The 15,065-nt window shown below is 37.4% G+C and overlaps 1 protein-coding gene across 1 annotated transcript in view; it reads left to right on the top strand.

Annotated features, from left to right (window-relative positions):
• spon1a (spondin 1a) overlaps nt 1-13,773 on the top strand; it is a 96,683-nt gene extending 82,910 nt beyond the window's left edge. The window contains exons 9-16 of the mRNA XM_047362281.1: nt 1,920-2,060; nt 6,373-6,448; nt 6,574-6,756; nt 9,913-10,083; nt 10,220-10,387; nt 10,571-10,735; nt 12,511-12,777; nt 12,875-13,773. Of these exons, the coding sequence (XP_047218237.1) occupies nt 1,920-2,060; nt 6,373-6,448; nt 6,574-6,756; nt 9,913-10,083; nt 10,220-10,387; nt 10,571-10,735; nt 12,511-12,777; nt 12,875-13,038 (1,335 nt within the window). The 3' untranslated portion in view covers nt 13,039-13,773. The remainder of the gene's footprint in view (nt 1-1,919; nt 2,061-6,372; nt 6,449-6,573; nt 6,757-9,912; nt 10,084-10,219; nt 10,388-10,570; nt 10,736-12,510; nt 12,778-12,874) is intronic.
• The last annotated feature ends 1,292 nt before the right edge of the window (nt 13,774-15,065 follow it).

Below are 15,065 nucleotides of genomic sequence, written 5' to 3'. Positions count from 1 at the left end.
TAGCATCCTTTAGCTCATCCAGAGTGTTGGGTCTTGAGTCTCTCAACGTTCTCTTCACAATATCCCACAGATTCTCTATGGTGTTCAGGTCAGGAGAGTTGGCAGGCCAATTGAGCACAGTGATACCATGGTCAGTAAACCATTTACCAGTGGTTTTGGCACTGTGAGCAGGTGCCAGGTCATGCTGAAAAATGAAATCTTCATCTCCATAAAGCTTTTCAGTAGATGGAAGCATGAAGTGCTCCAAAATCTCCTGATAGCTAGCTGCATTGACCCTGCCCTTGATAAAACACAGTGGACCAACACCAGCAGCTGACACGGCACCCCAGACCATCACTGACTGTGGGTACTTGACACTGGACTTCTGGCATTTTGGCATTTCCTTCTCCCCAGTCTTCCTCCAGACTCTGGCACCTTGATTTCCGAATGACATGCAGAATTTGCTTTCATCCGAAAAAAGTACTTTGGACCACTGAGCAACAGTCCAGTGCTGCTTCTCTGTAGCCCAGGTCAGGCGCTTCTGCCGCTGTTTCTGGTTCAAAAGTGGCTTGACCTGGGGAATGCGGCACCTGTAGCCCATTTCTTGCACACGCCTGTGCACGGTGGCTCTGGATGTTTCTACTCTAGACTCAGTCCACTGCTTCCGCAGGTCCCCCAAGGTCTGGAATCGGCCCTTCTCCACAATCTTCCTCAGGGTCCGGTCACCTCTTCTCGTTGTGCAGCGTTTTCTGCCACACTTTTTCCTTCCCACAGACTTCCCACTGAGGTGACTTGATACAGCACTCTGGGAACAGCCTATTCGTTCAGAAATTTATTTCTGTGTCTTACCCTCTTGCTTGAGGGTGTCAATAGTGGCCTTCTGGACAGCAGTCAGGTCGGCAGTCTTACCCATGATTGGGGTTTTGAGTGATGAACCAGGCTGGGAGTTTTAAAGGCCTCAGGAATCTTTTGCAGGTGTTTAGAGTTAACTCTTTGATTCAGATGATTAGGTTCATAGCTCGTTTAGAGACCCTTTTAATGATATGCTAATTTTGTGAGATAGGAATTTTGGGTTTTCATGAGCTGTATGCCAAAATCATCCGTATTAAGACAATAAAAGACCTGAAATATTTCAGTTATTGTGCAATGAATCTAAAATATATGAATGTTACATTTTCATCATGACATTATGGAAAATAATTAACTTTATCACAATATGCTAATATTTTGAGAAGCACCTGTATTGTCAAGGCTTTCAGAATGCATGAGTCTTTCCCTGTACTTTAAGGTTACAGTTATGTTAATCTCAAATAATAATTTTTCTCAGAGTTGCCACAAAACATACATGTATCATTCAAGAGATGTCTTATATCCACAAATGCGTTGTGAAGCAGAGCATCGGGAAGTTGTGGCCATTAAATAGTGTGGGGACTTTGGCTGTCTAGGACAAAGTCATTAAAGGCACAGGCCTGTGACAGAGTAATGAGATCTATCCTTTGTGTCATTACGTTTACTATATCTTTTAATCAGTGGCCACTCGCTACCATTTCTCCTATCTTTTTCTCTCTCACTGAACCAAACAAAGCTGGTCTTTTTTTCCCCTCTGAGTAGCCTCAGTTGGGGGTTGAGGAATGGGCTGGTCTTATGCCTCCAGACTGCCTCTGGCATTGCTTCTATCAACCCCATGCAGGCAGACCTTTACTGTTGACTAATAAGAGAGTCTCCCCTGTAAAGTATGCTGATCTTCTTCTGCTGCTCTCTGTCTTTGAAACTTTTACTAAGGGTGACTTTGGTTTGTGTCACTTTGAAACTCTGTGCATTTTATACTTGTGCAAACATGTTTTTTTCTTCTCAACATCCTGACAGTGGGTTATTTTTGAAACCCCAAAGAAAGGCTTTGTTGCCCATGTAATGTTTTTTATTTTTATTTTTTCTTTCAGTCTCCAAACAAGCCAACTGCGCCCCAGGACAAAATCCGTCCTCTTACCAGCCTGGATCACCCTCAAAGCCCATTTTATGATCCTGAGGGAGGTGCTATCACTCCTGTGGCAAGGGTCATAGTGGAGCGTATCGCCAGAAAGGTCTGTTTGCCTTCCCACAAGACACATCTTTATTTTCTGAAATCTCATGGTTAAGTTAAAATACCATATAGCTTACAACAGCTCAATTTTTATGAGTTTCTAAATTTCATCAGTGCAGATTCCTTCAGATGGCAGGTTGAAATGCTCAACCCCATCCATCCACCTCTTCTGCAGCATTTTCTCACTCTGAAGTTTGGCCCCAGTGTTTTGGACACAGTATTGTCATGGGTTACACATTTAATTGGCTCAGACTGGGTAAACCCTGCATAGCAAATGCTAACGAAAGCAAGTCAACTTGTTAACTGGCATCATCTCTTTGGAGTCAATACTTTCATTTCTTTTTACCCACGTTTATAACACCTATACTATTACTACCAAACAATTAAGTATAAAACTAACAATCTATTGCGCTTAAAGATGTAGAAGTGATAGCTTGGCACACAAATAGGATTTAATGTGGTATATTATGACTTTATGAAGAACTTTGGTTCTTGACTGCACTTTTGTATTATCTTCTGTCCAACTGAGTACATATAGGTTCAGCAAAAGGCTGAAAAACAAAAATAATGGTAGTATCAAACATTTTCAGTTAAAGCTACTAGCCAAACATTTTGTTAAAATCAATCAAGCTCATTTTAGAGAATGCTTGTTATCTGTAGAAAACATGCCATGGCCAGTGTTTTTATTAATTTTGCAATGTTGTTGAAAAGCGTTACATAATCATGATGAAGTATTCCCTCTCAAGAACAAGCTTCCATGAAGAAATGTCTCTTGAGACATCACATAATGCATAAGACAATTGATCAAAGTTATTTTGAGTGCATCCATTTGTTTTTGTTTTTTTCCTTTGCATTTGCACAATTTTAATGAGATTCCTCATTCAAATGTGTCTACTTGTGACATTTGAGACTTATGAGTACAATACTTGGATTTTAGAAAAAATCGTGCAACAAAAAATACATGGAGGTTCTTTATTAAAAGGACCAAGCCTCATTACCAAAGATTCAGTAACTGTATTAGTGGCAAATATACAAAAAAAGAGAAACAAATAGCTTGGGGGTAATTGTTGTCAAATTAGGCCTAAAACATGAAAGGGTCCTAATCATATTGCTGCAAAGTCAGTGAGCTGATGCAATGGGCTGAGTTTCCTAAGACAGAAATAATAAATCTACCAATAAATGAATCAGTTTATATAAATGTATTGATTTTATTGCATATTTGTGTAAATAAATTGGATTGTTTTAGTGAAGTGCTTTGGACGGATATTTTTTGTGAAACTGTGTTATATACATAAACTGAATTGAATTTTGAAATCTCTCCAAAGTCACTCATCCACCTTTGCGTTTACTGACCCTAGCTGATCTGCCCAGTTGTTGTGCCTCTTGTGATGTCATCGACCCAAATAGATACAAAACAGTATTAGCAATTTTTTCTTTAGTGTGCTTTAAAAATAATTTTTTGAATTTTGAGAGTTTCAGCCAAATAAATATATTCGTTGATACCCATCTGCATTTTTATTGTTAACGTACATTTCTTTGGAAAACAATACACCACTGGATAGTATTTTTTAATTTATTTATGTCACAATTTAAATATAATAATTTGCTTCTGCTTATCAATTGGTTTTGAATAAAAATGGCCACATCAGCAACAGTTCTTTATTTATTCTACTTCAACTTAACTCTTGTACATTTAGATGGCAGGCAGTTAAAAAGGACTAAAAAGCAAATATTAAATTGGTTCTGTTGATTTGTTGTGGAGCTAAATTGGGGCCATAAAGTTTGTACAAATGAAACAAATTTGAATCTGAAAAATAAAAGTTTGTTCAAAAGACAAAAAATTAAACCTGAAACATAAAAGTTTGTTCAAAAGAAAAAAATTTGAACCTGAAAAATAAAAGTTTGTTAAAAGAAAAACATTTGAACCTGAAAAATAAAAGTTTGTTCAAAAGAAAAAAAAAATTAAACCTGAAAAATAAAAGTTTGTTCAAAAGAAAAACATTTGAACCTGAAAAATTATTTTGAACCTCCCCCAAAAAAATTTGAAAACTGAAAAAAACAAAAACAAATGTGAAACTGGGGAAAAAAAAGCTCAAAACTACTTTTCAGATTCAAGTTTTTTTTTTCGAACTTGCAGATTTTTTTTCGGCTTCAAACTTCTTGCCCTGTTTTGCGTGGGGGGTGGGGCCTCAGGGATGCGGAATCATGACTGACAGCTCAACACAGTGGCTGAACAACATATTCCCAGCTGTTGCATTTGGGACTGTGGGAACAGCATTTTAAGTTCGTGTTGGAGATTTCCCATGCTCTCAACATAAAGCAAAATAACTGCCAGACTGAGCAGCAGTATGAAACAAGATGCAAAACAAGCCGGTATTTTCCGAATATCCTTGCATAATTAAGCCTGGACTTGTTTTCATATGGACTTGACTAGGGTTTCGGATCTGGTGCAATTTTTATTAAAACGTGTTTGGTCTTCATTTAGTGAAGTGACACAGCCAGGGGCAAACTGGCATACAAGGCAACCGGGGAAATCCTTGGAGGACTGCCAGATATTCGGAAAATACCGGCTCGTTTTGCATCTGGTTTCATTCCCGCCGCTTAGTCTGGCGGTTCTTTTGCTTTATGTTGAGAGCATGGAAAATCTCCAACACGGACTTAAAATGCTGTGCAAATCTGTCAAGATCATATTTTCTCCTCTGAGATGCGCGTCCTGATACACGGCACCACCTTCAGGATACAATGTTTGAACCATTGGATGCACATGGTCCTCAAGAATGGTTCGGTAGTCCTTGGCATTGACGCACCCATCTAGCACAGGTATTGGGCCAAGGGAATGCCATGATATGGCAGCCCAAACCATCACTGATCCACCCCCATGCTTCACTCTGGGCATGCAACAGTCTGGGTGGTACGCTTCTTTGGGGCTTCTCCACACCGTAACTCTCCCGGATGTGGGGAAAACAGTAAAGGTGGAGTCATCAGAGAACAATACATGTTTCACATTGTCCACAACCCAAGATTTGTGCTCCTTGCACCATTGAAACCGACATTTGGCATTGGCATGAGTGACCAAAGGTTTGGCTATAGCAACCCGCCGTGTATATTGACCCTGTGGAGCTCCCGACAGACTGTTCTGGTGGAAACAGGAGAGTTGAGGTGCACATTTAATTCTGCCGTGATTTGCCGTGGTTTTATGTTTTTTGGATACAATCCAGGTTAGCACCCGAACATCCCTTTCAGACAGCTTCCTCTTGCGTCCACAGTTAATCCTGTTGGATGTGGTTCATCCTTCTTGGTGGTATGCTGACATTACCCTGGATACCGTGGCTCTTGATACATCACAAAGACTTGCTGTCTTGGTCACAGATGCGCCAGCAAGACGTGCACCAACAATTTGTCCTCTTTTGAACTCTGGTATGTCACCCATAATGTTGTGTGCATTTCAATATTTTGAGCAAAACTGTGCTCTTACCCTGCTAATTGAACCTTCACACTATGCTCTTACTGGTGCAATGTGCAATCAATGAAGACTGGCTACCAGGCTGGTCCAATTTAGCCATGAAACCTCCCACACTAAAATGACAGGTGTTTCAGTTTCATTGTCCAACCCCTGTATATAGAATATTGATGATGTATTGCAAATAATTCCAGTTCCCACAGTCCCTGAATGCAACAGCTGGGAATATGTTGTTCAGCCACTGTGTTGAGCTGTCAGTCATGATTCCGCACCCCCGTGATCTGAGGCCCTGCCCCCCACGCCAAAACAGGGCCAGAAGTTTGAAGCCGAAAAAAAATCTGCAAGTTCGAAAAAAAAACTTGAATCTGAAAAGTAGTTTTGAATTTTTTTTTTCCAGTTTCACATCTGTTTTTTTTTTTCAGTTGCAAAACTTTTTTTCCAGTTTTCAAATTTTTTTGGGGGAGGTTCAAAATAATGTTTCAAGTTCAAATGTTTTTCTTTTGAACAAACCTTTATTTTTTAGGTAAAATCTTTTTTTCTTTTGAAAAAAACTTATTTTTCAGGTTCAAATTTCTTTCGTTTGAACAAACTATATGGCCCCAATTTAGCTCCATAGTTTTTTTGGCATTAAACCATTTTCTTTTTGCTAAGCAGAAACCTATGCAACGTTCACTGTCCTTCAGTGGCACCTAGAGGCAGCTGTGGAAACATTGCTGTTTAATTTCTTGAAACACACGTGTGGAATGGATTCATGTATCTTCTTATAAATGTCATCTTTTGTATAATAATGTATAAACCATTATACATCTTTCAGAGCAGTTTGCTTATGTAGTAATATGTCGTGTGTCCCCAGGGTGAGCAGTGCAACATTGTCCCGGACAATGTTGATGACATTGTAGCGGACATTGCCCAGGAGGAAAAAGAGGAAGGTACTGATAAATATTTTACTCTCTCTCTCTGCCTCTATATCTCTGTCTCCATCAGTTTCTGTGTCTCTTTGGCTCACACACATGCAATAAACTTAATAGAGTGTTCTCATTTTTCTGTGTTGCAGATGATACTCCTGAAACCTGTATCTACTCCAACTGGTCTCCATGGTCTGCTTGTAGCTCGGCCACTTGTGAAAAGGGGAAGCGAATGAGGCAGAGGATGCTGAAGGCCCAGCTGGACCTGAGTGTCCCCTGCCCTCATACTCAGGATTTTGAGCCATGTATGGGGCCTGGATGCAGCGATGAAGGTCAGTGTGTGTTGTCTAGAAATGTACGCAACATATGCCTAATGCATTAAATGTGTTAATAGGCTTTCTGATGATTTAGCTTCTAATATGCATATATTAGATATTAAACACATACTAGATTCATTAAACACAGAGCGATACATTTCAAATGTTTATTTCTGTTCATTTTGATGACAGCTTACAGCTGATGAAAACCTAAAATGTATTTTCTCTGAAAACTAGAATTATACATAGGGCCAACTAAGAAAATAATTTTTTTTATCCAGAAATGTTGACCTCTGAAGAGAATGTCACTTTACAGTGTACGCACTCAAATCTTGGCCTAAATTCCTTTTTAATCAGATACTGCATCAGTGCAGCCTGACATGGCGATGACCAGCCTTCGGCATTGCTGAGTGGTTAAGGAAGCCCGAGTTGCTTTAATAGCCATAGATTCTCTGTGGGGTTTAGGTCGGGCCTTAACGGCTAATCAGGCACAGTGGATGGTCGTTAGAGCAGGTATTTATCCTTTTGGCAGTAAGGAAAGGTTTTGCTGGAAAACAGAATCTTCATAAAGTTTTTTTGCAGAGAGAAGCATGAAGTCCTAGGTAGACCGCTGTGTTGACTTTGGGCTTGATAAGACACAGTGGACCAACAACAACAGAGGCCATTGTTCCCCTAATACCCACTGACTGTGCAAACGTGACAGTTCACCTCAAGCAAATTTCTTTCTGGGCCTCTCCACTCTACCTGCAGATTCTTGGACCTTGATCTACAAATGAAATTAAAACTTTACTTTCATCTGAAAATAGAACTTTAGACTTCTGAACATCAGTCCAGCTCTTTTACTCCTTAGCCCAGCTAAAATAGTCTCTGTCTCAGGAGGGTCTTCACACAAGAAAGGTAACTCGACCTCCTGTCCTGGACATGTTTGTGTGTGTTTGCAGTGACTCCAACTGGAGCCCACGCCTTGTGAATCACACTTAGACTGTTAAATAGGATTTCTTCCATAACCACTCAAGGCTGTGGTTTTAGCTGGCCACCTTTTCTTTCCACACTTTTTCCTACCATCCAACTTTCCAACTGTAATATATTTAGATAAAGTACTCTGTAAACGGCAAGCTTCCTTATAAATGACCTTTTGTGGCTTACTCTACTTGTGGTGGAGTGTCTCCTGGACAATTCAGAAGTCTTCCATGTAGGCCATGATATGACCATAAGCTAATATTTTAGTATTAAAATACGTTTCTGTGTGTGTGTACATTATTTTCTATGCTTAGGCTTGTTTTGCTAATTCGTTGACTTTGTTTTGTCTTTGTTGTTGTTTGTTTTTATTGCCTCCTGTTTTTGTCTTATGTAAAGCACTTGTTGTTACCCTCGTTGTGTATAAAAGTGCTTTGTGTTATGATCCCTAGGCATTATATTTTGGTTCTCATTTATTTTTGTTTTCATCTAATTTCTCTGTTGTTCATTATGTTTTATATTCTTGCCTTATTTTCTGAGCTTATTCCATTCCCTCTGTATTCTGGTTTCTTCCTTTTGTCTTTTCTCCTGGATTTAGTGTTTCTGTGATCTCCGTTCATCTCCTTTGTGCTAATTAGTCCCCCTACTTACCTTCTGCCAGCTGCTGCTCATTATTCTCTGATTAACATGCCAGCATCCAATGTCATTCTCCGTTAGTCCGTCAGTATTTAAGTCCTCTGTTGGTCATTGTTCTTCACCAAATTCTCCTGTTGCACTCACCATTCTTTTTTTTACCTCTGTGTTTTAGTGTTGACATAAAAGGAGGTAGGTCATGAGATTAAATGTATTATTTTTCAGCTTCGCTCTGATCTTTTAGTTACTTTAAAAAAGGAAATATGTTTCAGGTTGTGTGTTTTACATGCACAGTTATTACAGGAGATCAATATTACTTAGTTACAAGTCATCTAATTTCCATGGGTACTGACATAATTATGTCTCCACAGAAATAGATAGCTGGTGGACGTAGAGTCCACAAAATAATATGGATTACTGTGAGGAAATGCATTTTAGGGGGAACAAATCCAATGACAGAAAAAGTATAGGGAAGTGTTGAATATGTTCACCATCTGACGTTTTAAATCTAACTCCAGTTGTATTTCTTCTGCTCACCTTAGAATATTTATTACAAGAGTATCATGTTGTCTGCTGTTAATGAACATGGTCTGCTTTAGGTAAACTGACATTCTAAATGAGTCTGAATTATGAAACCGGTATCTGTGTGTCATCTATTAGAGTAGATTGTGTAGGTCTAAAATTGATTTTTTTCTCGTGTCCCGTTGAACTGACAATTTAGGCATCCCATGCTAGTAAAGTGAAGTCAAAATTCAAAGTTAGTACATCTGTAAATTTAGATGATATGGAATATGGATTTTTTTAAAAGTTATGCTAAAATGATAATTCTCTTGACAGCTCTATTTGTTTTTTTCTGTGGGGATACACACAGGAAGGTAGTAGATAACAGAGGATTAAGAAATAAATCAGTGTAATAGTATTGTTTCATTCATTACAGACTACTTATTTTTAATCATTAAGTACATCCATAATCAAAAATTTATACTTACAGTTAGCCAAATGTCGAGAAATTTAAAATACAGGCAAAAAATAAATCGGTAACAAAGTCCTGAACCACCCAGGGCCTCTCTTCTACTTAATTTTCTGTTAGTGTAAATATATGGAAAAGCAATTTTGTGTTTTGTAAACTTCATCATTTTGTATTTTTTTCTCTCAAATCCAAATGACTTCCTGCACTTCAATGTTATAGTTTAATTAAGCACAGGTAACAATAATAACAAATCTCTTGACATATACACCTAATACATTCACATTCATCCTATTGTGCGTTATCTCTTGTATTTTCTGCTAAAATTATGCAGTAAACACCTTTTTTATCTGAGATTACCATAGATACATAAAATACCAAAAAAGATGTCTGTACCATGTTGTAACTAGTTCTAATCACTTAATTCAGTAAGATGCAATTAAAGCTTTGATTGTTTAGGCAAATTAATAAATATGCTATTTTGTCAGTTTTACTTTAGTTTACTTAAGATGCAGTCAAGACCAAAGTATGTATTTTTTATAATGTTTTTACCTACCAGAATCACTGACACTTTCAAAGACTGACACCTTTGTATTTGTCCCTGTCATATTAAGATGCCTCTACTTGTATGATGTCGGAATGGATCACATGGTCTCCATGTAGTATTTCCTGTGGGACAGGCGCTCGCTCCCGAGAACGTTATGTCAAACAGTTCCCTGATGATGGCTCAGTGTGCACTTTGCCCACAGAGGAGACTGAAAACTGTGTGATTAATGTAGACTGCTGTGAGTTTTCCTTTTCAGCATATTTGTTAAAAAATGTCAGTATATGGAATTTGTGTTTGTAGTGTTTTGTTTTAATGTACATTGTAGACCTAAGCTAGCATTTTATTTTTCCCTATCTTAACCTTCTTCACTTTAGCTCCCAGCAGTTGCCTGGTTACTGAGTGGGGTGAATGGGATGTCTGCAGTGCTACTTGTGGTCTTGGCATGAAGAGGAGAGAGCGCATGGTGAAGATGCCTCCTGCAGATGGCTCCATTTGTGGGGCAGAGGTTCTAGAGGTTGAGAAGTGTATGATGCCAGAATGTCGTGAGTAGCAGTACCACAACTTCCCTAACACCTGTTAGACCACAAGCATGGTGAAAACTGTCTGGATTAGGCACAAAAGCGTGTAAACTATAGATTAGCTTTTGTAAGTAAAGTATTTCTGCCAGTTGCTGCAAATCCTAGCAAGAATATACAGTATCTTACTGAGTTTTTCGTGGCGAATAGATACAATACCATGCCTGTTGACTCCATGGTCTGAGTGGAGTGACTGCAGTGTCACATGCGGGAAGGGTATGAGGACACGACAGCGTACGCTAAAATCACCAGTGGAACTTGGAGATTGTACAGAAGAGTTGGAACAGGTGGAGAAATGCATGCTACCAGAGTGTCGTAAGTATAAAATGTCCTCATTTGAACACGAACACACACTGAATCTGTGCATTCACATTTTATAGTAGATTATGGCGAAATATGTTGTAAACAAGTTTTCTTTTGTGTAGACGTGTACTGAAGTTGTTCAAATTTATTATCCAACAATTACTGCCAAAATATCTTTTGGTATTTTCTGGTACATGTTAAAGGTAGATTAACTAAAAGGCTTGAAAGACATAGTGTATTAAACAAATTAAAATATCATGACATTGAATTTGGTTCCAGTGTATCATTGGTATAAATCCAGCTGAATCAAGTTAAACAGTCAATACAGTTTCTAAAAGAATTGCTATGTACTGCATCCTGTGTAAAATTAAAATTCACCACAGCAGAAAAAATAGGCAAGAATAAAAACAACATTTATTTTGTAGGTAATCAGATATTGTTTGTTTTGCACATCAATGGTCAAAATAAATTTGAATACATCTGAAAAGGAGATGTGGCTGAAATACTTTGAACAGACCAGTAATATAAATTAAGAATGAAAAACACACAATATAATTTGACACAAACATAATTCCAAAATAATTTTCACCTTTACAGTTTATTTTGTGAGATTTAGGATAATAAGATTCATGAGAATTACCAACATTTAACATTTTCAATTTGTTCTCCATTTTAGATGTAATCCGAACTCAAATTAAGATCACTGCTTGTCTAAATTATGTCTACAACCATACATTTTACAACTGTTAAGTTCAAAAGCAATAATACTTGCACAACATAAAAACACAATACCAATATGTCACTTAAGTTATAGCCTATATGATGGCTGACAATGTTTCCACATTAACTCGCCATGCTGTAATGCCAGGCATGTAATGACTTTATTTAAAAGACATTCACATTCAAGCTTGACGCAGTCAACAGAAAATATACAGGAGGAAGGATGAATCTGATATAAATTAACTACTAAAAGCGCACTGGAAGCTCAACAAATAAAAACTACACCACCTGAACTGCTTTCAGGTGGGTTATGTTGTATTATGAGATATTTACAGATAAATCCGGGCCCATACAGCAAAGACAGAATTTGAGTTGAGCAAAGACAAAATTGGCCAAAAATAAACCCAGATTAATTTGGAATCCTCCCTACTATGAAAAATTTAAGATGGTTTAAATATGTATAAATGTAGTGATTTATGGCATTTCTGAATATGAAATGTTTTACGTTCTAACAATAAAACATAAAAGATAAACAATGCCACAGTCCACAGCAAGATTTCTTTAAATTACTTCAAAAAACACAACACAAAAGATGTAGATTCTGCTGCATTCATTGCAAATTTGTAAATTAAGATTTTGAAAAATAGTTTCAGCTTCTGAGTGTGTCACATGATAGTTAACCCTATGAGACAAACACACTTTAAAGGAGACACTACACATAAATGAGATTAGGTGTTCATTGCTCCATGTGGTTATAATATATGATAATTATATTATAATTATAATGATATTGTCATTATAATTATTATAATTATATTATAATGTATTGCAGGACAATGAATATAATGTATAATATGTACAAAATATTGTACAAATTTAAGCCAGTTTCTTAAATTTATTTTACTTACAAAATAATTTCTACAATGGTGGCCCTGGTTAGCTAACTTCAAATATGTATTTATCACATAACCATTACATCAAAACAGTTTTTTAAGATTTTTTGTTTGAGATTTCACATCAGATGTTTTCTTTCTCCTATTTTGTTGTGCTTATGTCTTTGTCTAAAGCCATAGACTGTGTAATGTCAGATTGGACTGAGTGGTCAGAGTGCAACAAGTCCTGTGGCAAAGGTCACACTATCCGGACTCGCATTGTCACCATGGAGCCTCAGTTTGGTGGAGACCCCTGTACTGAAACAATCCACAGGAAGAAGTGTAAAATTAGGAAGTGCAGTCGAGGACAAGGTAACAGTGATGAGAAGAGACGACGCAAAGAGCAGCGTGAAAAACGGAGGAGCAAACAGGGCAGAGTTGAGGGCGCTTCTGAGCATCCAGGTTGGCATTCGACTTTCAGTTGTTGCAATGCAATAGAAGTATAAAAAGCTAATTTGTATGACCAACTGTTCCTTCTTTCCTGGATTTCTACCTTTAGGTTGCAGAATGAGGCCATGGTCTAGCTGGACAGAGTGTACCAAGCTCTGTGGTGGCGGTATTCAGGAACGACTTATGATAGTAAAGCAGAAGTTTAAGACTGCCCAGTTGTCCAGTTGCAAGGACAGGAAGGAGATCAGGGCATGTAATGTCCATCCATGCTAGGATGTATGGATAGGAAGCAGGATGAAACGGGAAGAGACGCAGACTGAGAAGATAACAGCACACTGTCGCACAATGATCCAATGCACTCTGTTTAGGGCTGAAATTACACATTCTTGAATCTGTTTGTGTAAATCCAGAGCTCAGGTCATGTGATGTTTAAGAATAAATGAACTTTATGATCTCTCTGGAAAACTGTGGATATAAATTTGTTCAATTTGCTGTGCTTCAAAAACTAGCTGTGATACACATATATCTCTTTTGCAACTTTACTGTAAACTTATTGTGGTATATATATATATATATACATATCTTGAGAAAATATTAATGAAATTATCTGTTAAGATAAAAAAAAAAACTCCTTTATCCTGTGTTATCCCTAAATAATTGAGTAGACTTTGAAGCACAGGTGTCCAGCCATTCCAGCGATTTATATGCACTTTTAGTTGTTCAGTTGTTTGTTGGACCCATTAAGCTCTGTTGATTTTCTTTACCCAGCTTAATGGCTGTACATAAAGCTGCATCATAATTGATGACTATATGATTTGGAACATTATTAGAAAATTTATCTTTTTGCAGTGTAATTTTTGATAAGAACTTGTCGAGATTCTTACCAAAGTCATGTGTAGGTGTTTTCTAGATGTGTGTCGCCCTTTTTTTCCATGATCTCTGTTCCTCTAACATATTAATATTTTGGAATAATATTACCTTTACAATAAAAGTGAATGTGACAACTTGTCACATGGATCTGTCTTTTTGTGCATAGGGACATGATCTATGGCATTTTTTTTTTTCCTTTGTTCCGCGTGCTGCCACTAGATGGTGACAAGAGCCTTTAACCTCCTTTTATAAAGGCATTCCTGAGCTAGTAGAAGATGACCTGCTCTGACAACAAAGCTGTTCACGTTTATGTGAAAGTGTATTTACAACAAAGGGGCTGCTTCATATATAGTGCTTCTTAAAAGTGTCGCACCACCCTCCGTTTAAAATGATAGGCTTTTGTGATATAAAAAAAAATAAATCCATGATAAATCATTTCAAAATATCGGCCTGTTTAAAGTGACATTTCCTTATACTATTCAATTAAAGAAGAGAGAAATCTATCAGAAGGAAAGTGAAGTGTGCACAAAAATAATACACCTTGTAATTCTGATGTTTGAGGTAGGAGTCTGTCTGCACACCACATCTTGACAATATTTGCCCACTCTGCCTTGCAAAAATTCTTCAGATCTGTAAAACTGTGACTACATCTTTTGTCTACAGACCACTTTAAGTGACAGCACAGATTTTAATTTGAAAATTCAGGGCCCTGGGTAGGCCCTTCCGAAATTGCTTATTTTCTGTCATGCAGCCATTCTTTTGTGGATTTGTTTTCTAGTGCTCTTGACGATGCTGAAAAATAAAACCCATCTTCATTAGGAGACACCTGATGGTTGCCAAACTGAAAGTTTTGTACTGTGTATCATTTCACACACCTTGACAAAAACTCAAGTTCCATCTGGAGGAAAGTAACCCCAGATCATGATTTCACCATCATGTGTCAATGTGGGTATAATGTTCTTTTGGTGTTGTTTTTGTGCCAAACAAACCTTTTGGAGTTGTTGCCCAAAACTTCATGCTTAATATTATTTGACAGTAACACAATATCCTACAATGTTTAAGAAGGTTTTTGTTTTTAGCCTCTTGGCAATCTAGCTGACTAGTTTCTATCTTATCTTTTCAATAATTTTGAAGAAAAAAAAACTTTTTAATGAAAGAATTTGGGAAACTGTTATCTCATTTGTTCTTCAATCAAACAATGCTGTAGAACTGTTTGTACCCATCTCCTGAATGACCCTTTCTATACAATATGTCCTAAGTTCAAGATACACATGTGTAAAACACAGGAAAATCCATCTAAGACGCCTAAACCAAAAATGATATAGTAGTTTTTTATTTTTTTATATACCCTCTGCTTTTAAGTGGAATTGGAAAACATACTTTATATGCATAAAAGGTTTTAAAATGATTTATCATGGTCCCATTGTTTT

This window comes from Girardinichthys multiradiatus, chromosome 4 (assembly GCF_021462225.1).
Source record: "Girardinichthys multiradiatus isolate DD_20200921_A chromosome 4, DD_fGirMul_XY1, whole genome shotgun sequence".
NCBI classification, from domain to species: domain Eukaryota; kingdom Metazoa; phylum Chordata; class Actinopteri; order Cyprinodontiformes; family Goodeidae; genus Girardinichthys; species Girardinichthys multiradiatus.
This window is presented reverse-complemented; position numbering and strand designations above follow the sequence as displayed.